This window comes from Mytilus trossulus, chromosome 11, assembly GCF_036588685.1.
Source record: "Mytilus trossulus isolate FHL-02 chromosome 11, PNRI_Mtr1.1.1.hap1, whole genome shotgun sequence".
In the NCBI taxonomy this organism is placed as follows: Eukaryota; Metazoa; Mollusca; class Bivalvia; order Mytilida; family Mytilidae; genus Mytilus; species Mytilus trossulus.
This window is the reverse complement of record NC_086383.1, coordinates 22,473,766-22,495,795: the sequence shown is the minus strand read 5'-3', so window position 1 is coordinate 22,495,795 and position 22,030 is coordinate 22,473,766. Positions and strand designations below refer to the sequence as shown.

At 30.8% G+C, this 22,030-nt stretch overlaps 1 protein-coding gene across 13 annotated transcripts in view; it reads right to left on the bottom strand.

The window, feature by feature from the left end:
• Positions 1 to 22,030, bottom strand: part of LOC134690879 (protein scribble homolog) — a 72,456-nt gene that overhangs the window by 8,074 nt on the left and 42,352 nt on the right. For 3 of the 13 annotated variants that reach the window (XM_063551006.1, XM_063551008.1, XM_063551012.1), the window contains 10 exons: positions 19,572 to 19,628; positions 17,629 to 17,715; positions 17,073 to 17,141; positions 15,758 to 16,468; positions 12,673 to 12,790; positions 9,767 to 9,823; positions 7,005 to 7,098; positions 4,634 to 4,795; positions 1,119 to 1,216; positions 411 to 451 (listed from right to left, as the gene is read on the bottom strand). In XM_063551006.1, the coding sequence (XP_063407076.1) occupies positions 411 to 451; positions 1,119 to 1,216; positions 4,634 to 4,795; positions 7,005 to 7,098; positions 9,767 to 9,823; positions 12,673 to 12,790; positions 15,758 to 16,468; positions 17,073 to 17,141; positions 17,629 to 17,715; positions 19,572 to 19,628 (1,494 nt within the window). The remainder of the gene's footprint in view (positions 1 to 410; positions 452 to 1,118; positions 1,217 to 4,633; positions 4,796 to 7,004; positions 7,099 to 9,766; positions 9,824 to 12,672; positions 12,791 to 15,757; positions 16,469 to 17,072; positions 17,142 to 17,628; positions 17,716 to 19,571; positions 19,629 to 22,030) is intronic. The other 10 variants (XM_063551007.1, XM_063551014.1, XM_063551009.1 and 7 more) reach the window with 10 other exon arrangements.

Below are 22,030 nucleotides of genomic sequence, written 5' to 3'. Positions count from 1 at the left end.
ATCCCCCTCTTTGGTTTGTACAACAAGGTTAGCATAGAAAGGTAAACATTTCTGGAAACCAGTGTTAGTATGGTTAGTATTGTATTATAGAGCTAATAGTTTCAGGACCTCATTTTGGAAAATATGTTTCAAGCCATTCAATATTAAATGATATTCAAAACCTTTTTACACTAGTTACATATATTTGGACAGATAAATTCCATTTTTTTCATATTATCTGTTCATGTGAATCGAATGAAAGGGATTAAGAAAGATATCCTTAATGTTAGTAAAGAATTATAGATACACTCAATTTCCTCAAAGACTAATGGTATGGATCTTGTTAGTACAGGACAAACAATGTTATTTCTACATGTATTACTAAGTAAAGTTCTTGGTTACATATACAAATTTTCTATTTAAAAACTTACAGAATTTTCTCCATTCTGATTCAATTTATTTTCTTCCTCTTCTGAAAAACAAAAAAAAAACATGTCACACTTCAAATAAGGAGTATTTTTTTTAGATAATGTCTGCTCATTCTAAATCTCAAATTTCCAGTTATTTTCATTGAGGGTTTAAAGTACCCACAAGGTACAAGACAGTAAAAAATAATTTTGGCTGTGATTTTTACAAGCCCCTCCTGGTAATTCATGGTGTGCAAATTGCACATTTAAGGTACACATGTACTGTCAACAATATTCTAACGAGTCCCTATAATTCAATAAATTCATCATCTTCATTTTTTTATCTGTGGGTATTCAATTAATTATCTCCCCTTTCTATAAATATATCCCAGAAATTCCCCATTTCATTCAACAATAGTGTATAAACAAATTATATCAGGATCTATGATACAACAAATTAATTTAAAAAGTTTGCCTGCAGATTAAACTACCAAACAGAGGGTTTTTTTTCTAGATTTAATGCAAAAAGTGCAGAATTTAAAAAAAAAATCAACTTTATTCAATTTTTTTTTTAACCTGAATATGGATGAAATATTTGCCTTTGGGCTTTAAGCAAACAACAATCAATCAACCAATCAATTTTGACATAAGAATTTTTTTTTTTATATGTTTAATTTGGTGAGAACAGTTCAAATGAATTCTTGATCAAAATGAGGCTGAAAACAAATTTACCTGCAAAGGCAAGTTCTACAGCAGTATTTTTCTTAAGTTCCTGGACCCTGGCAATCACAGCTTCTGCTTTCATGGCATCAACTTCTAACGACTTCATTCTATATCAACAAAATCATATTCATATTTAACAATTATTTGACCTGTAATGGTTTACTTTTACAAATTGTGACTTGGAAGGAGAGTTGTCTCAGTTGCACTCATACCACATCTTCTTATAAAACTGAGAATGGAAATGGGGAAAGTGTCGAAGAGACCACAACCAGACCATAGAACAGACATTAGCATTATATCTATATAGTGCTGAGTCTGCTGACTAAATAGAAAAGAAGAAAGTGTTCATGGTTGTAAATATGGAAGAATTAATGTTGTACGAGTTCAGCATTTTTTCCATTTATAATTGGACATTACTCAACAACTGTGAAAGGATCACATCCCAACATTTTACTAGATCTGTGTTTGGTGGTAACCAGCATTGTGTCTAAATTTCATAACAATTTGATGAGGCAAACTAAAGAGAGAGAATGAAAATCAATTTTGGGACTTACATACTTAACTGTGTGGAGAAAAACCTATCACCTTAAGCCAGGGTGTAATTTCTTTTTTTACCACAGCTCATCTTGAAATAAAATAGTAGTTTTTATCTCTAAAATTTTCTCACCCTAAATTTAAGATCACAATTTCAATTGTTGAAATTGTGTTGTAACAATAACAACTTTAATTGTTTAAGTTATTCCACATTTAAAGAATATTGACTTTTTTTTTTGCTTTGTGTCCAGTGGCAAATGTTCAAATGCATATGTAGAAAGTGAGCAGATTTGCAATAAATAAACATACCTGCCGACTATTTGTGGGGGACTTCCCCAATGGAGGCTTCCAAATGAAAACTTTGAAAGAGCAACTTTTTCCACTATTTTACTGTGCTTATCCAGTGACCTTTGGGGTATCACATTAGCAAAGACCAAAACAGTTTACCAAATTGCAGTCAGATTTCTACTCCAACTAACTGATCAACTGGTAAAATATTTTAGCAGATTGCTCAAGTGAAATGTTGTTAGTATGAAGTGAGTGCTGTAAAATAAAAAGTTATACTTACCATCCAGATCCAGTCAGTTGATACATTTGTCAATCATTTCTAACACAAATAATATCTTACTATAGTATGAGTCACTGAATAAAATGGTATAATTTTAACATGGAAACTCCTATCATAAATAAATATTATAAATGAATAGTTCAAAACATTGTTTTGTAGGTGTATATTTTATAGCTTTGTCTTCTAAGATGAAGTTATTGTGCAATTGTGATTCGAATAACATTTTGTATACAAATTACTGATCTGCTGGCAATAAAGGGAAATAATTTATATTACAAATAATCAGCAAAATTTTGTTCTGTCTGACAAATATCAAATTTCTCCATTTAATTTGTTTGTAACATTATTTCTGTTATTATTTAACTTTTATCCCCTGTTCTAAAACGAACAATGAAACTTATTTAATGATGAAAGACGATTAACAGCTGTTTTGCAAAATGTTGAATTGTTCAAAGTATAAAGGATTGTCTACCAAGGAGCACAAGATAACTTATAAGCAGTATTTTGCAAAACCTTTCTAATTTGTGTTCTACATGCCCTTCAACTCCATACTAATTTTGCATTTCATTTTTTTTTATGAATCTTTTGTAGGCAAAATCATAAGCCTCGTATCATTGATTAAATTTTATGTGTACATTTGAACTCAATATAAATTATTTCCCTTTAATGACAGCAGATCAGTAATTTGTATAGAAAATGTTATTCGAATCACAATTGCACAATAACTTCATCTTAGAAGACAAAGCTATAAAATATACACCTACAAAACAATGTTTTGAACTATTCATTTATAATACTTATTTATGATAGAAGTTTCCATGTCAAAATTAGACCATTTTATTCAGTGACTCATACTATAGTAAGATATTATTTGTGTTAGAAATGATTGACAAAGGTACCAACTGACTGGATCTGGATGGTAAGTATAACTTTGTATTTTACAGCACTCACTTCATACTAACAACATTTCACTTGAGCAATCTGCTAAAATATTTTACCAGTTGATCAGTTAGTTGGAGTAGAAATCTGACTGCAATTTGGTAAACTGTTTTGGTCTTTGCAAATGTGATACCCCAAAGGTCACTGGATAAGCACTGTAAAAACATTAATTTTACAATGGCAATGGGCTTGTAAAAGTATGAAGAAGCCAAAAAACAACATTCAAATGTATTTGAAGGCCCCCTTGACGGTATTGTAGGACTATACGAGCCATCTTTATGTAAAACCCCCATGGGAATTTTGAAAAGTTGGCAGGAATGAATATAATAGGTTGGAAGTTAGAAACTGAGATAGCAAGTAAGAAATTTGGACGGACATAGGATAATGAGGATATATAATAGACATAGAGATATAGCGCTATGATTCGTTAAGGTGTAAAACAGCATAGCACTCTTCCTTCACAAAACATAAGATAAGTGATGATAAAGCTCATCTTTGACCTTGAAACTCAGACTTAGAAACAGCAACCAGGTGAGTTGCTATACTACAGGTCATAGATTTTTTATTGTAAATAGGAAACATCATTGTTCTAGACTGACTTTGTTAGATACATGTGTGCATTACTGAGTTCTAGTAACACGTGTATATTAAGTGTTAATTGTGTAGTTAGTGTTATAGGTGTTATTAGCAAACTAAACACAGAGGATATAGTATTACAATCATGCAAGATTTTCATTTAAGTTGTTCCCATAATTATTCTACTGGATCAGAAATTTTTATTATAACTCACACTTAGTTTCTATTTGAAAACTGTACAATGAATTCATTGCTGTTAAATTTAGGTTTCCCTTTATATTCAGTTAGAGCTTATTTCCTAATGCTTTGAGAGAAAGACTTTGGTTGGTTTGCTTGCTTTGTTTGTATATATTTGCTAAGACATTGTCATTTAGATTGACATCTGCTAACAATATAGATTTGACAGGGTTAAACCTTATTAATTTTAGCAGATGTTTATTTTAATTTATACAATGCTTGAGCAAACATTACTTCAAACAAATCAAGCTAGCCGACCAAATTTAAATTTACAAGCATTAGGCAATTTACTCTAAACTGAAAACCCTCATCGTTTTATAAAACAGAACAACCTAGATGAAAATCTTGCAGATACAAGCACACATTTGATCATTTGTGACATTAGAAAGACTTATATACATACATAGAGATTTAATTATTTATGAAAATGTGCTAGAATATTATTTTTATTTTAGATAATCTTGAATTCACCTTTAAAATAACAAACAGAAAAGTATTCCAAGCACATGTTCATGTTTAAGTGATAATTTTTTTTTGTTGATTAATAAAGAATTTGTATGTTTTATAATTGAAGCTGTTATTTATAAGTTATTATGTAATTATTTATGATAAAGCTCGTAATTAGTTCAACAAATCTCAATTTCTACGATCAACAACTTAAAAGCCACACCTGGCGGCACGCCATGCTGCCCTTTTCTCTGCTTGGAGCGCCCTCTCTTCAGCAGGAGATAATTTTTTGTCCTCAGTAGATGGCGCTTCAAGTCCTTCCTGTTCGAGACGATCCTGCATGCGTTTTTCAGCTTTAAGTGTCCGCACAGGTATTCTGGATGGACTACATTAACAAAATTTTCATTTTTAATAACTCTACTTAAATTACCAAAACAAATTTAACTATGAGTTAAATTTTCCTGACAAACAAACATAATTTTTTTTTTATTTAGTTCTTTTTCCAATTTAATAATTCTTTTTACTTTATCTGTACTTATTTCTTTTTCCATTATAATAATTCTTAGTCATGCATTTAAGTATAGAATTATAGTCGAAAATTTACAAGTATCATGCAAAAAGCATGCAATTATTCTTAATGCAAAATAAAATTTGTTTTAAATAATTCTCTCACTTCATTTATATTTAAATTGTTCATTTTAAATTTAAATAAGAAACAGATGTTTATAAATCACTAAAAATATCTTAAATTTATTTTCTTTTTTCTACAAAATACAATTCTTACATTGGCCATCAAATGATCACAGAAATAACACAAGGGAGGACACATAACAGACAACACTAAAAGCTAAACATTTGTGCAAATTATCTCCCTTTATCAAACATTCCCTTCAACATAACAAATAGGTGCACTGTATTGCTCTTCAAACACAAAAAAAAATCTTCTCTGAAATGTAATAATTCATTTTTTGACATATCTTGTCTGTTTTATAGTTAGGATATTATCCGCTGTTTTTGGACAATCAAATTACTGAGAAAATGTAAGGCAGCATGCAAATAAGAAAGCAACTCAACAAGTTGAACAACATCGACTTTATTGAAATCAATTCATAATTAAAATTTCCTATTTCAAATCATTTAAAACATCAAAATATTTGGGTTTTCTTTTACATTTCTTTGATTGCAGTATTTGTTAAGAAATCAGAAAAGGTGGTAAAACAAACTGAAAGGGTTCCCCCTTATTTAGTAAGATAATACAAATCAGCACAGACAAACTCTTAAATATTCAAGTTTAATTTATAATAAATTCTGTTATTACTGAAGATGCATTACATCTGCGCTTATTACAATAACATTTGCAGACAACAAATTTCAGAATCAGTTAAAATTTTACAAGCTTTTGATAGGGTTTTCCTTGATGTCATCAATACATGTACAAGATCATTTTTTTCTCTTTAAATCTAAATTTTTACAGTATTTTAAATGAAATCTTTGAAAAGGTTCAACCTCACATTGAATTCTAAAATGAAAAAAATGTGTAGTAATGTCGGAAAAGATCTGTGTGCAAATGTAAGATTCCTGTCTCTCTCATTATACACAAATGTAATGCACACTTTACTGAACACATATATAGAGCACATTTGAGCAAGCAATGGTATATCTAACACTGTTACAAGATACATGCCGATCCATTTGATTATATTACCTCGTTTGTAAGCTTTCCGATTAATAAGAATTAGTCTCATTATTATTTTCTAAGGGACATAACTCCAATACCCATGAAATGAATTTTTACTGGGATTTTGCTTTTGACTGGCATGCTGGGAATTTCCTAGAGGTCATTAGGTCAAATGAAGAAGTATCCAGTTTTCTGTTGTATGACTATCTTCAGTTTTAGAACTAGCCCTCAATCTTTGATCCAAAATTAAAACCAAGCATTGCTACTGTATGGAATCTGCCTCAACTCTTGGAATATTTAAAATTTACTTCATTTTTTAAATCTTGGTATGACTACACAAATATCATTCCATTTCATTGTAATTAACTAAAATATCATTTCGTTTTTATATGCAAAATGTCATGTATGTAATAAAATTGTAATTAAAATATTTTCCCATTGTGGTTAAACAAATATACATCATTTTTCAGATATTCGTAAATGGTTTTTGACCTTGTAGATTTTAACAAATGTCATTGGACTATAAACTGGATCTTTATGGCTGAAAAATTCTATCTTGTAAGACAAAATTGTGACTAAAAATATGTACGTGTATTACTACGAAATGGTTATTTTTTCATCATCATACTTTTAGCTGTGCTAAAATGACTAGCTGAATTTACTTACCTTTGTTATAACTCATTTTAGAATGTAATGCATTCTGATTTTCAAAATCACTTGTAATCATTCTGAGAGTTCCTCAGACATGACATGAGTTATTCAACTTGAGATCTTGTCCACGTTATCATCATGAGAGTTAACATGACCTATTTACCTAGTAATCTCGCCTTTATAATCGTCGCAAGTTTTAACCTGACCTATTTACCTTTTAATCTCGCCCTCCTAATCGTTGTGAGAGTTGACATGACCTATTTACCTTGTAATCTCGCCTTCATAATCGTCGTGAGAGTTGACCTGACTAGTGACATCAGATACCAGCTCCTCTGTCGTCATACTATTTACTTTCATTTCTGTAATAAATAATATACAGTAAATCTCGATTTTCTAACAATAATAAAAAAAAAAACCTATTAAACAATCTGTATTAAATTGGTCCTTAGAATACAACAATCCACACTATATTTTAATTTGATTAAAATGCTCACTAAAGCTTTATAATTTTGGAGTCTTAAAAAAAACCTTGAATTTCCAGATTTTTCTAAAATGCTGTCGTCAATCATATTTGATAGTAAAGGATATGGACAGTGGAACTTCTACAATAACTCAATAATTTACTTAATTACGAATGCATCCCTATTGGAATTAGTTGTATGTATGTTCCGGACCATATGAGAATCTGGACCATACGCGTATGGTCATGACCATATGGGTATATACAACAAGTATACTTTTAAACTCTTCATTAGGTGTGACCCTTCTGGTTGTTACGTCATTAAAATGTAATTTTATTATATAAACTAGAATACACCCGTGATATCGCGGGTCCGTGACTGAATTAAAGAATATAACTATGCTCAAGCCTGGTTTAAATATTAGTATTGTCATCTGATAAAGTCATGCCGATTATAAGATACCGTGACAGTTTTCTCTGCTTTCAAATCTTTCTGTTTGAACCCGTCGAACTGGAACTTATCAATTATTGGTAATATTAATTGTTTGGAAAACAAAAGGTTCTGGAATGGAGTATTTTTTCAACAGCATTGTCCTATATGAGTTATAAATAAAGTTGCGCTGTTTTATGTCATGCCCGCTAACAAATTAAATACTGTACCTCATTTTAAGTCCAGATTTTTAGTATTCGTATTGTTATCTTAGAAAGTCTTATACTGATTAAAATACTACAAAAGGTAACAATTTGACAATTTGGTAGTGTCAATCCTGTGATTTTGACCCGTGTATATAGCATATTTGTAGTGCATACACCGTTTGGTGGTGCGCCTGTCAGATGCGGAACGTACAGATAAGGTAATAGGTAACAGGTGAATATACTATTGGTTTCGGTATCGGACTCGACCCGAAACTTCTTAATTATTGGCAATATTAATTACGTGGAAAACAAAAGGGCCTGGAGTGGTGTAATTTTTAATCTACACATTTGTACTATATTAGTTATATATAAAGTTGAATTCTTTGATTCGTCGTTTTCACGTGATGACGGCTGACAAATTGGACCTCGTAATTTTAGTATTATAGATAAAAAAAACAGTTTCACACAGTTAATATTACTTACTATTTGTAAGTACAATTATAAGAGGATGTCAAAATCAAATGAACATATTGTAAAAGGAATTTTATTGTTTAAAGTAGGTGACATCACCGGCAAGGATCATGATATCTTTGAAAGATCATGATATTTTTTAAGACATTTTTGATAAGTAAAATATTAAAAGTGTATGTTTCTTTATTTTCTTCTATTCTTTATTACTTCTTATTTTAATCTTTAATTAAAAGACCGGTTAAATAGCATTTAAGAGCCATGAAATAGCTACTGCCTTCATTTAATTTGATCTGTGATATTCATTTAACGATACTAGTATTGGAGATCTAGAGTTTCTTAAAAACACCGTAGACACATCGGAATTGTCCGAGTGGATATCACTGCACGCAGCCAAAACAAGCAATCGCAGAAAAGCTACATGTATGGTACCGTGTGAATGTCATTCTAAGTATACAAAAGCATACACGAATACAATTACCGATGAAAACTAAGATCAACTGACTGTAGCATCAATATTTAATGTTTATGTAGCTTTTGAAATGTAAAACTAATATGAATTATTTCTATTGTATATTTGAAAAAATACCTATATGGTCCAAATACTCATATGGTCCGGCCCGTTAATAACCAAACGAGTATAATACTCATATGGTCGGACCATATGAGTATACGCATATGGTCATGACCATACGCGTATGGTCCAAATACTCATATGGTCCGGAACATGTATACAAACTTTAATCACTGGTACAATTTATAATGCAATTCAGCCCAAAAACTAATCTTCCAATTGAACGTAATAACAATTTTGCAGAAAAATCTAGAAATCTGGATTACACAGTTAAAACTGTCCTAACTTTATATATTATTGTTTTTATACACAGAATCAAATTTTCATGAAATTAAAGAACTATGGTATTTTATTTCAAGATAGAGAGAATCACTTCCCACACTTGACAAAACCAAAGCAAATGAACAGTGCTCTTTTTTGCATTTTTTCATCTCAGTAACAATGAAGCCTTCAACAATGAGCAAGAGCTCACTGCAAGTTTATTTTAATTTCTAGAACTAGGTTTGTGAAGAATTGTTAGCAAGATTTGGTCAAAACTATATATAGACACAGAGGGATAAAAAATCAATGTTAGGCCACAAATTTAACAATCAACAAAGTATATATTTTTTATCAATGAAATCAATTATCAACAAAAATACCAGTTGTTCTCCCAAAAAAAAATTGGTAACTATGAGAACAAATGAATCCCCAGTAATACTGTAAATTTAGAAATTAATGCAAGGTTTTTATTATAGCAAAAAATGCGACTGAGATGTAAACGCAATAATTTAAGTCTAAAATGACAAAATCGCAATAATAAATGCACACAATAATTTCTGAATTTACAGTCATGTATTTCTGAATAATATTTCTGTTTATATTAAACAATTCCTACAGTTGTATATACCTTCAGCTTCTTTCATTTTCTCAAACTCATGCTGTGACCAGAACGTAAACTTCTTAGCTGTAAGAATGTTAGCTAGGTTAGTTATAAATAGCCAAGCAAGTACAAGTGTCTATTGATCTATTGCAAGTTCATCACCCAACTCCAACCACTCAAAACTTAAAAGTTGTATTTGTATATTTGATTATAGCTTTGTTTAAAATAATATCCTGTTAAATTAAGGATAAAGATTTTTCTTCTCCATTTGAAATCGACTGCTTTAAATTCTAAAATATTGGCAATTATTTCATTTCTTCTTGCAAATTTTTTTTTTACTAGATGTATTTCCCAAAATCAATACTTTTCAAATTTTGATAACATTTATTGTGTTCTATATTTTTAATCTCCATAATTGATTTCTCATTTATTAATATCTCTTCAATTGTTTAAAAATCACTAATTATAAATACACAAGATCTGAATTTATAGTAATTCATTCTGATTTTTTTTTTATAATTTTTGTACATTTGACTGTAAGTTCTATGAACTAATTTCAATCCTCCCCCAAACCAATTTTTGTTCCTATCTCTTATCTTCAATATCAATGGTTTCAATAGATCAATAGACACAATTTTCTAAACTTATATTAAATTGAAGCATGCATATAATATAATATAATTGTTAATAAACATTCAATAGCTCAATCATAATACTGTAGAAGGCAAAGCATTTTCTTCTTTAAGACACCTTTAAGAATTTCATTTATTCTAATATGCACTAAATTCCAAAGACTGATTAATAACATCATTTAAGTCATTAAATTTTTTAAATGTTGAACAAGTTTTAGAAAGCTCTACATAAGGCTTCTAAAGTTGAAATTAAGTTTTTCTGCTGCTGCTATAAATTCATCCAATCAGATTTGTCATCTTAATTGTTTTGTTGTGGAATTATGTTCTTCGATGCTTATCTTTTTAAAATACTCATACTGCAAAAAGAACATTTTGTGCATTTATTCTCACCACGTAAAATTATTTGTTTTGAAAATCTTTTAATTTATGGCAGTTGGTAAATCTAACAATTTTCTCCTGATAAAGTGCCAGGGTCAAGCAACATGTGTGAGTTATTGATGCATTATTAGTAAAAATTTGCCATTATTCCATAATACACAGTTCTGAATGTTTTTGAATAAATTTGATATATTTACCAGTTTTTGGCCAAGTATAGTACTCATTTGTGTACAATACCTGTTCAAAATGTGTACAATACATGTCCAATATGTGTACAATATATATATGTCCAAATAAGGTAGCAAAATAGGAGAAAAGAAACCAATTTTAAAGCAGAACTGTGCACATCAAGAATAAAAACAAAATTAAGATTAATCAAAACTGTTCTGGGTATAATATTGTATGTTAGCATGAGAACTTTTAAGCATGTCTTATTATACTTGTCACTGAACAGAAACATGTACAAATTTCTATCCAATACATTAGTGAATTTATTTCACTGAAAAGTGAATTTTTGTACATGTCAATGTATCATTCTTACAAATTTATTATAAAACTGCTGTCAAAGAAACCATGCTTACAACTGGCTAACACACTCTTGTGACATATTTGTGAAGCTTTCAGGTTGTGCTTATTGCATCATGATTCAGAGATAAAAAATATATTCCTGTCACTATTAAACCACATTTATCCACATTCTGTATAAAAATTATTTTCCCTTCCCATATCAAAATATTAGTAAAAGTATAAACACAACATTGCTCACAGCTAAATTATCTGAGTGTGTTAATATGAATTACAGCTAGCTATATATTTATACCCATTTGTTCAGAAACCATGGTGTATGCTAGCACTAGCTAATCTAAAACCACCAATCCAAGGTAATTCAAGACTGACCAAGGGAACAGCAACTATTAAATTCCTGACTGTTGGGTTAAACCTGGTTTATAGTTAGCTAAACCTGCCATTTGTATAACAGTTGATTATGGTTCAGATAAATTGGGTAAACAGGCAATTTTAACATTTATTCACAATGTAAATCAAACTTTTGTATTCCACACACTCAAGTAATTTAGCTGTGAGGCACATTTCTCCCCGAATCATGATGTGTTTACCAAATTGTTGATAAGAAGGCAAAATGATGTGTGTATTATTTGTATCTACACTTATATAGCTCCTAGATGTCACACAATTTTTACCTGTTTCAGTTGGGAGAACAATTTTCCTTTTCACTATAAAAATATATTTATATATAGAGAACATCTTAGAGTATGACAATACATAAAAGTCAGAGAAATAGTATTGGTAGCCTAAATTCTAGTATTATAAAGCAATGTTACAGTCAAAGAAAGAGAAGCTTGGTTATATGCAAGAATTCCTCAAAAAGTTAATAGGCATTAAAGACATGTTAAATGCTTATTTAAAATACTGGCAAATAGCATAAAATATCCAATTGAGCATTTGTTATTTACAATGAAATAACATTGTTGCCTGATGCATTAAAATAATTATCACATGCTGATTCAAGTTGATATTTCAGTAAATAATTCCGAGAAACTTGGTAAGAGCCAATCAGAAATGGCTTCAGTCTGAAACTCTGTAAAAGCCAATCAGAAATTGTTTCAGTTTGAAAATGTAACAGCCAATCAGAAATCGTTTCAGTTTGAGACTGTAACAGCCAATCAGAAAGTGCTTCAGTTTGAAACTGTAACAGCCAATCAGAAATTGTTTCAGTTTGAAACTGTAACAGCCAATCAGAAATTGTTTCAGTTTGAAAATGTAACAGCCAATCAGAAAGTGCTTCAGTTTGAAACTGTAACAGCCAATCAGAAATCATTTCAGTTTGAGATTGTAACAGCCAATCAGAAATCGTTTCAGTTTGAGACTGTAACAGCCAATCAGAAACAGCTTCAGTTTAATTACCTGATGGTTTCTCTTCAGTATGTTCCTTGATCTCTTTTTCAAAATATTTCTTCTTCAGCTTAAATGGCAATTCTTCTCCGTGCTCAATCTGAGGAGGCAAGGTTGGTGAAGTTGGTGTCTGTCAAAATATAGGTCATTAAATAAAAATATTGTCATAGAAAAAACTACAATATAGAAGTAACTGTCAAAGAAAATAGAAAGAGATGGATGCAATTTGAGGCAGGCAAGATCATGTGAAAAGTTAAGGGGAATGCTAGTGAATCAACAGGCAATTTTTCAAGATTAGTCACAAATCAGAAGGTTCTGCTACACACCTAACATCACAGGTCTTGCACATAAAACACATAGCAGAATATCAAAACTTGATCATAAAGGGTAATCAAATAAATTAGGTAATATTTCTGATTTTGTATTCATCTAAAACCTTGCCTTAACAAATGTTAATCTCTTATCACATCTTGAAAATAAGCCAAATATGACATATGAGTTTCCTTAATAACATCAAATTTAATGCAACCAAACAGGTCCGAGAACACAATTAATTCGTAGTGCATTTCTTTTAGAACATAAATGAAAATAAAAAAAATCCCACCTGCGCTTTCTCAAAGAAACTTTTACAGTGTGTTGTACTACTTTTGGGACAAATTATATCAAATTTATAGAAAACTTCATCGCCTCTAACTCAAAATATGGACAATTTTATGTTTAGGGCGTCTTGAAATCTTTTGACAGCTTCCGAAGTGCTCATTTTCAACCTTTTTCAGCTGGACCAAATCACTACTTTCCTTTAAAATTCTGGACCCAAATTTGTTTACAGTGTAATAGCATCCCCCTACTTGCAATTTGAGGCATTAAACATGGAGAAATAAATTTGGAAGGGGTATAAAAATTAATGGCAAGTAACCCACTGTCAACACTAGGGACTATATTTGTGAACAACGAAAATCAAGGGACGACAATGGTGGTCTCGGACCTAATAGGGTAGAAAGAGTTGACAAATCTTAAAAAAACTTGGTATGAACAAAGCTTAATGTATTATAACACTGCTTACAAAGTTTCATGACAATAGAATGGAAATTATAGACATTAAGTTAAGTTCTACACTCATCTTTGCGTGTAAAATTTTGACGTTAAAATTGAAAAATTTCAACTATCAACATTTGGGGCTTTAAAAATTAAATTGTTGCAAACAAATACTTTTTAAATGCCTTAATATATAACTTTTCATGTACTAAAAGCAATAGAGTACTCATTTGATTTATCAGACTTGGCATAATTATTCAAAAGTCAAATTTATATGAGCCTGCGCCTAAAAATTTAGGTTTTTCATTGAAAGGGGGCCTTACATGAAGATGTAATATTTTCCAGCAATTTTAAATTTGTGAAGCTTTTTGGTTATAAATAATCCTTACATATGTATTTAAAGTACTTTAAATGGAAAGAAAAGTTACAAATAACATATCATATTAGTTTAAAAGGGTCTTAGGCCAAGTAAGACTGGAAAAATTTTAGGGTCAATTTAGGCCGTGCCACATATTTACATTAAAAAATGCATATTGAGGCTATAAGAAATAAAAATATGTGTCTTTTTTATCATTTCTATACTCATGTGACATGATACAACAAATGTGAGCACAAACAGACTCTTGCAATTAACTTTTCTTACAATCAGTATGGGCTGAAACAAAGATTTTTGCCTTTTTAGGGAAAAACTTGCATGCAATTTATTCTCAACAGGCTTATATTTAAACCACTTGCTATCCTACAGAAGAAAAGAAATGTATTATGTGAAATGGAACAGGTACAATAGACATTGTAAAGTGCATTTGATACAAATTTAGTGAGGTCTCTAATATGGACATCAAATTTTATATACCAAGCTCTCCACTATTGACTTCATCCAAACAAGGCATTAGACAAGGGTCATTTATACAACACATTTTGCACATTTTATCTGAGATAAACTTCTTTTCTGTTGATTCAGAGTTCATAAATAAGTAAAAGAAGCAGATAAAGGCATAGAAACACAAAGATTGACACATAAAAACCTGTCAGATAGAAAGTCAGGATGACATTTATGCATCAATATTGAAAAAGTTATAAAATGCCTATTTTGACCATAAAATGCCAAAATTGGTCGTTTTTGCACAAGTTCTATAAAATAAAAGTTTAAATCCTTTAGTTTCATGCTATTTGACAAGTTGACACCATCAAATCATTTAGGGAAGTTGCCAGAGTACAAATTCTATATTTACAGATTTCACCTCTTAGGTCCGAGAACACAATTAATTCGTAGTGCATTTCTTTTAGAACATAAATGAAAATAAAAAAAATCCCACCTGCGCTTTCTCAAAGAAACTTTTACAGTGTGTTGTACTACTTTTGGGACAAATTATATCAAATTTATAGAAAACTTCATCGCCTCTAACTCAAAATATGGACAATTTTATGTTTAGGGCGTCTTGAAATTTTTTGACAGCTTCCGAAGTGCTCATTTTCAACCTTTTTCAGCTGGACCAAATCACTACTTTCCTTTAAAATTCTGGACCCAAATTTGTTTACAGTGTAATTTCATCCCCCTACTTGCAATTTGAGGCATTAAACATGGAGAAATAAATTTGGAAGGGGTATAAAAATTAATGGCAAGTAACCCACTGTCAACACTAGGGACTATATTTGTGAACAACGAAAATCAAGGGACGACAATGGTGGTCTTGGACCAACATAAAGGAATAAAACATTGATTGTAACTTTAACTTGATTTTTATAAGCCATCTGATAACAACAGTTAACATTTTATACATGTTCGTCATTCCAACATCTAATCACTTATACAACAAAGCTATCAATAACTGCCATGCACAAAGTTCACAAAACTACTGTAATTTCACACAACAGAAAACTAATGCAGTCAATCCTAAACAATGCTTGATTGAAGATTTAATATAACTACATCATTGTCAAATCTCATCTACTTTAAAATGAGACAACTATTCACTATACATTTGTGTATTTTTTGTCAATAAATCAGTGATACCTTCCTGAACCAAGACTGTTGTTGGCCATTATATAATAAAGACAATACCTTAATTTCAACCTGTTTGGCTGCAGGAAGTCGCGATTGTTTAATAGCATCAAGAGAAGAAGATTGTCCACCGATATTTGTCGGTTTGCTCGGTACTTTAGGTTTAGATGGTAGTTCTGGCTTCGACAGTCTGGCAGTCGGTAAACGTGATTGTTTGATTGGATCATCTGAATCATGTGACTTGGCTGCAGGAATCCGAGACTGTCTTATAATGTCAAGGTTTGTTTTACTGTCTCTAGCACTTTGTGGCGGTGATGCCATTGGAATACGGGATATCTTAGCAGAATCAGTGTCTATTTTAGGCGGCGGTAAAGGCGTGTTTGATTTCATCGATGAATCCTCGCCTAAGCTATCTTCCTTCGATAAAGATGGAGATTTTGCCATTGGTATTCTTGACTGTTTGATTACACTTGCTGTCAAATTATCATGCTTGGGTGAAGTGTCGGGCGATGATTTCTCATCAAAACTTTCCTCCATACCCATGAACGCCACTTTAGCTGTTGGAATTCTGGACTGTTTGATCACACTTGATGTCAAGTCATCATGTTTAGCTGGGCTAACAGGTCTGACTGAAGGAATTCTAGACGAAACATTTAATTCTTCATGTCTTGTCGGGGGTTTTGGAGGAACAGGTGGCCGCTTGATGTGAGTTTGATCAGAATAGACAGGTTGGTCAGAGTGGACAGGTTTCTGTTCAGTTTTCACAGGTGTCTATATAAATGAGACAAACCACAGTCACATGCAGAAAAAACACATGCAAAAAGAAACAGAAAATGTTCATGCTTTAAACTATCATTTTAATCTCTTGACAAAATTCTAAAATTTCAGTCCAAATTGTAATTATCCTTTTTTGTTGAAACTCGAGTATATAACTTTTTATTTATTCTTATAATAATTTTCATATACTTTTTAATTTACGATTATTTGATATCCCTATTCCCTAAATGTGTCAGTTAAATAGAATAGTCAAATAAAGTCTAGTTCTAGAATAAAGAAAAAATATAAATAGTGGAAACAAGAAAAGTGATGAGCAAGTATTAAGTTTAAGTCGGAACAATTACCAGAAATTATATAATATTCGATCATACATTTATCATTAATAAATAAATAAATATATAATATAGAAATGAAAATGAAAAACTAATATTTCAGAAAGCTAAGTCCATCCAAACTAAATATACACAGCACCAGTAAAAATAAATAAAAACAAAAAGAATTCAGACTACAGGCCTTTCATTTTAAAACCCAGCAAAATAAATTGCATAAGGCAAACATTTTGATTGGCTGGATGTGACAACAAATTTGATTGGCTTACCACAGGAATGACATCTGGAGGGTTAGACTTTTGATCTGGAGGCACTTGATTAATCACAGAACCAGTATTCTGAAGGAGAAAAAAATCGTCCTTTGTCACATGTAAAATTGAACATGATATAAAGTGCTGACTTCAATTGTGTAGAAAGGTGTTTTATACAGAGAAAAGAGAATAAAATACAGTTTGGTTACTACAAATATTATTATATGGAAAAAGGGTAAAAAAATCAAAAAGGAAAGTTTTTGTGATTTTTAAACAACAAATGTGATTGTCACCTCAACAGTGGAAAAATCTAGTATTCTAGTATATCAAGATCATGTTTCAATATAAACATGCACATTTGTGAAACGGACACATTGCACCAATCATAATATCACTTTTTCCTCATTCAGTAAATTTGCTCTTTGTTGAAGGTCGTAGTGACATATAATTGTTAATTTCTATTATTTAGTCTCTTGTGTGAAGAGTTGTGTAATTAGCAATCATTACACATATTTTTTTTCATATAAAACATAAAAATACCCCCAACTGAAATAGGCAGGCAATAACCACTTACTATTTTGGGATCAAATCTTGCTTTAGGAATCTTGCTTGGAGAAATTTCTGTACCTGGTTTAATCTGAGCATCTTTTCTCTGTTGTTGCTATAAGTAAAATGAAAACACCTCTCTCTCAATCTTAGTTATACAATATACAAAATCTATTCATTTCTCAAATATAAAATAGAACATATTAGCTAGCCTATTCAAAGTGTTTTAAATTACTGCTTATAAATTCCAAGTATTCATTAAAATTGAAAGCACAGTTAAGCTGTCAATTTCAATTAAATAACTTTACCCGATACAAGATATTCATAACTTCCATAGCCTCTAAAAAACAATAATCTTTTTTCAATGGAAGATATCTTATTTTTCACAAATCAATTAAAAATTATTTATTATTTACAGACATAACAATAATTGTATACATAATTAATCTGATGACATTCATGGATCAATATTCAATACTTCATTGACAAATAATAACATTGAATTTAAATGTAAGATTTTAAGATAAAAGTACAAAAGTAGTGATTAAATCATCACAACAATAGAAGTACATCATGGACATTCTTATTACAGTCAAACCTGCAATACACATCAACTCTTCTAAGTGAAAATCTCTCTCGTCATGTCAACCTCTTTTATTACACACTGTAGTATAAATACATTTGTATTTTGAATCTCATGTCAAAGGTCACCTCTTTTCAAAATGTAATAAGACCTGTCACGGCCTGGCTGGGGAATTGTGTAGGCAAATGCTGACATTAATCTGTACCAATACAGGCTCCAAATGTCCTCCTATATACGCCATAACTCATGGTGGTGCTCCTATTTAAAGGAGGATCATATGGAGACAAGAAGTAAGGTCAGTTTCATCAGTCAGTTATCTCTAGTAATTAGGGTGGCATTTGTATACAGGTTTGACTGTACTTGAAATTAAGTAATGGATGTGTAATCTTTATATAGTTTGTTTTGTACTTGAAACATATTACGACTTGTAGTGACTCATCTGTCAACCTTTTTATAACAGTCTTGTCAAGGTAAATATGAACATGCATGGATAAAAAACTTATTAATGGATCTAACTGCTGTAAGATTGCCTCATTTGAATTTCACTTCTTTCAATGGTAGAAAATCTCTTAATCTACATGTCAGAACTTATCTATCTCTGTCACTTCTGTTGTAGACAGTAGTGTAATGATTGATATTAAGGTTGTACTGTAAATTCAGAAATTATTGAGTGCATTTATTATTGCGATCTTTGAACAATGGACAAAAGTGTGAGATTAATAATTGCGATGTCAGGAAGATCTGCATGCAGATACATGTATCAGATATAAGAATGGGAGTTCTTATTATTGAGATACTCACTCAATTATTCGCATTAATTTAAACCTTGCAATAATTTCTGAATTTACAGTACATAACACTACAGGGAGATAACTCTGTAAAAATCAACTGAACGTTTTTATCACATTCTATCATTTCGAAAATATTAAGCTTCTCAATGATCAAAAGAAGTTTTTGTCAAACTGCAGTGTATCCAATGAAATTTTCTGATAAAGTATGTGGTTAAAGCGTTGATTTTTTTTTTACTTCGTCGGAGGGTTTAAGTAAACAGTGGTATTGTTTGCCTCAATTACAACCTAAATTCGGCCTTTTCTCCAAAAAGTACCTGTCAGGCTGAAAATGTCTGACAACCAAAATATACAAAAAAACAGTGCAAAAAAGATAGCAACGGTCAGCAAAAAAATTGGAGATGTGTTTAGAATAAAATATACAAATTTCCCAATTTCAATAAAAAATATGCATTTTTCCCAATAAAAAACAGTAGAGGTAGTTTTGAAAAAAAGACAACAATATCACTGGTAAATAATTTGTCCAAATTTTATAAAATTTAAGCGATTTTATGAAATTTTAGTCCAGGTGTTTGATACCATATTAAGTTTGTTGCAAACCTTTGATTCTAGTTGTTCCTTTTCCCACTCTTCTGTTTCTCTGACCATTTCTTGTTCCTGTGGAGGACAACAACAGACTAGCATGCAAACTCAAATGTTAACAAGCAAATCATGCACACACACTTGTCAATCAAACAAAATCAAAATAAAAAGTAAGCTAGACATAGCCTGACTGATCAAAATATTTTAAGCAGTTTTTTGTTCTGTGGATTCATTATTATTCGTTGGATTCCAATTTTCATGGTTTTCGTGGGTACATGTAAACCACGAATTAAAATGTACCACGAATATCATATTTTCAATAGGCTTTGTATACATAGATTGACAAAACCACGAATTCAAATATCCACTAATATGCAAGTTTTCAGCAATCCACGAAAATTGATACCCATGAATATAAATGAATCCACAGTATCAGCTTTTATCAACAATTCAGGTCTAATTTGATTTATTTTCTTCTTTAATTCTCATTTAAAATTTTCTGACCACTACATTTTTTTTTAATTTCAAAGATCAGTCAAATTATGGCAAAGTATTCAAGTCTGGTTTGATCAATACATTCATATTCTATTTCAACTTATGCATTCCCTGCCTGGAGAAGATGCATGTATTTATTGCCCAAGAAGGATAGGGTGAGGGTTAAAGCATTTCAGGGTAATTGAATTAAAAAGCATTTTTTTGTAATTAGGCAGATATTTTATCAGCATTGTAAAAAGAGCAAAAGAAACACAAGCCAAACTATCATAACTTATAGAAACTTTATGCAGTCTGAGTGAGTCACTCTTGCTCTACCCTACTATACTATTATCTACTTCTTTGTATATAAAAAGTACTGTACCAATTGGTTCAGATAAATCATTACTTGACCTCTCAATAGTTTAAAACAAATTGCCTTCTTTTTAGTTATTCAAAATTTTACTTAAGGTTGTACATAAGTGAGGTTTTGGAATTCATGCCAAATGTTCAGACTCCTTGGTGTTTTTCAATACAATACAAGGTTAAATATATTGCCCCATAACACCCATTTATTTTTTCATATAAGACTTAATGGCTCATGGAAGGTCATTTATCAACATTTTAAGAAGATTTTTAATTTTTGTTTTGTTTTGAGACCCAAATAAACCAATGCAAATATAAGGTAAAAGTCAGAGTCAGCCTTTTCCTGCCATATTTTAAATGTCAAATATCTCGAAAAGGAGGTCCATGACCTATCAATATTTTTGGCTTATTTTTATCCTTAACGAATGCTCTACCAGCTTAAAGTATCAATTTTAAATTGTTGATTTATTTATTTTCACCTAACCTCACCTAAGTACATCCTTAAGATTTTTGAACAGAGACATAAATCTGACCCAGGGGGCACTATGAAATTTCCACTTTGTATCAAGTACAGTGAAAATGTTAAACCAAAAATTTGCCTACACAAAGGTGATGACCATGTTTTGAAAGAGCCTCCCCTAAGTATCATGTATGTTCAAATAACACTGACCAGGTAATGTATGCTTTAAAGTTTATACATGGGTGTAATTTGAATCTTTAGTATTTGATATTGAAACAAGAATGTGTCCAAAGTACACGGATGCCCCACTTGCACTATCATTTTCCATGTTCAATGGACAGTAAAATTGGGTAACAAATCTAATTTGACATTACAATAAGAAAGATCATACCATAGCATATGGAACATGTGTACTAAGTTTCAAGTTGATTGGACTTCAACTTCCTCAAAAACTATCTTGACCAAAAACTTTAACCTGAAACTTGCACTTTCATTTTCTATGTTCAGTGGACCCTGAAATTGGGGTCAGAAGTTTAATTTGGCTCTATAACTAGAAAGATCATATCATAAGGAACATGTGTATTAAGTTTCAAGTTGGTTGTACTTCAGCTTCATCAAAAACTACCTTGATCAAAAACTTTAACCTGAAGCAGGACTAAAGGACGAACAGATGCACAGACGGACGAACGAAGAACAGACAGACCAGAAAACATAATTCCCCTCTACTATCTTATGTGGGGCATAAAAAGAACCAAAGTTTCATTTTCTAAAAAAGTTTAAGCCCTCTGACTTACATTTACAGTTTTTATTCTAGTTCAAAGACAATTTCAGTATTTACTGAAGATTTTTGTGATTAAAAAAAAGCAAGAAATATAAATTAAGCTTAAATACAAACATCAAAGCTCTCTCAAAACGTTGTAATTGTTTACAAATTAGTCATTAAATCTACATATTAAAAGGAAATCATCACACAAATGTTACTATGGTTACCATAGATTGGTTCCAAATTCTGTAAACATGGTAAGTTTCCTGAAGTTTTGTTAAATTTCATATTCAATGTTTTTATCAAATTTTGATTTGCAAACAAAATATATAAACAGTTTAGAAAAAATTTCACACAGGTTTGAAATTAATTTTCAAATTCACAAACTGAACTTCTTTAAAATTAAGATTGATTTTT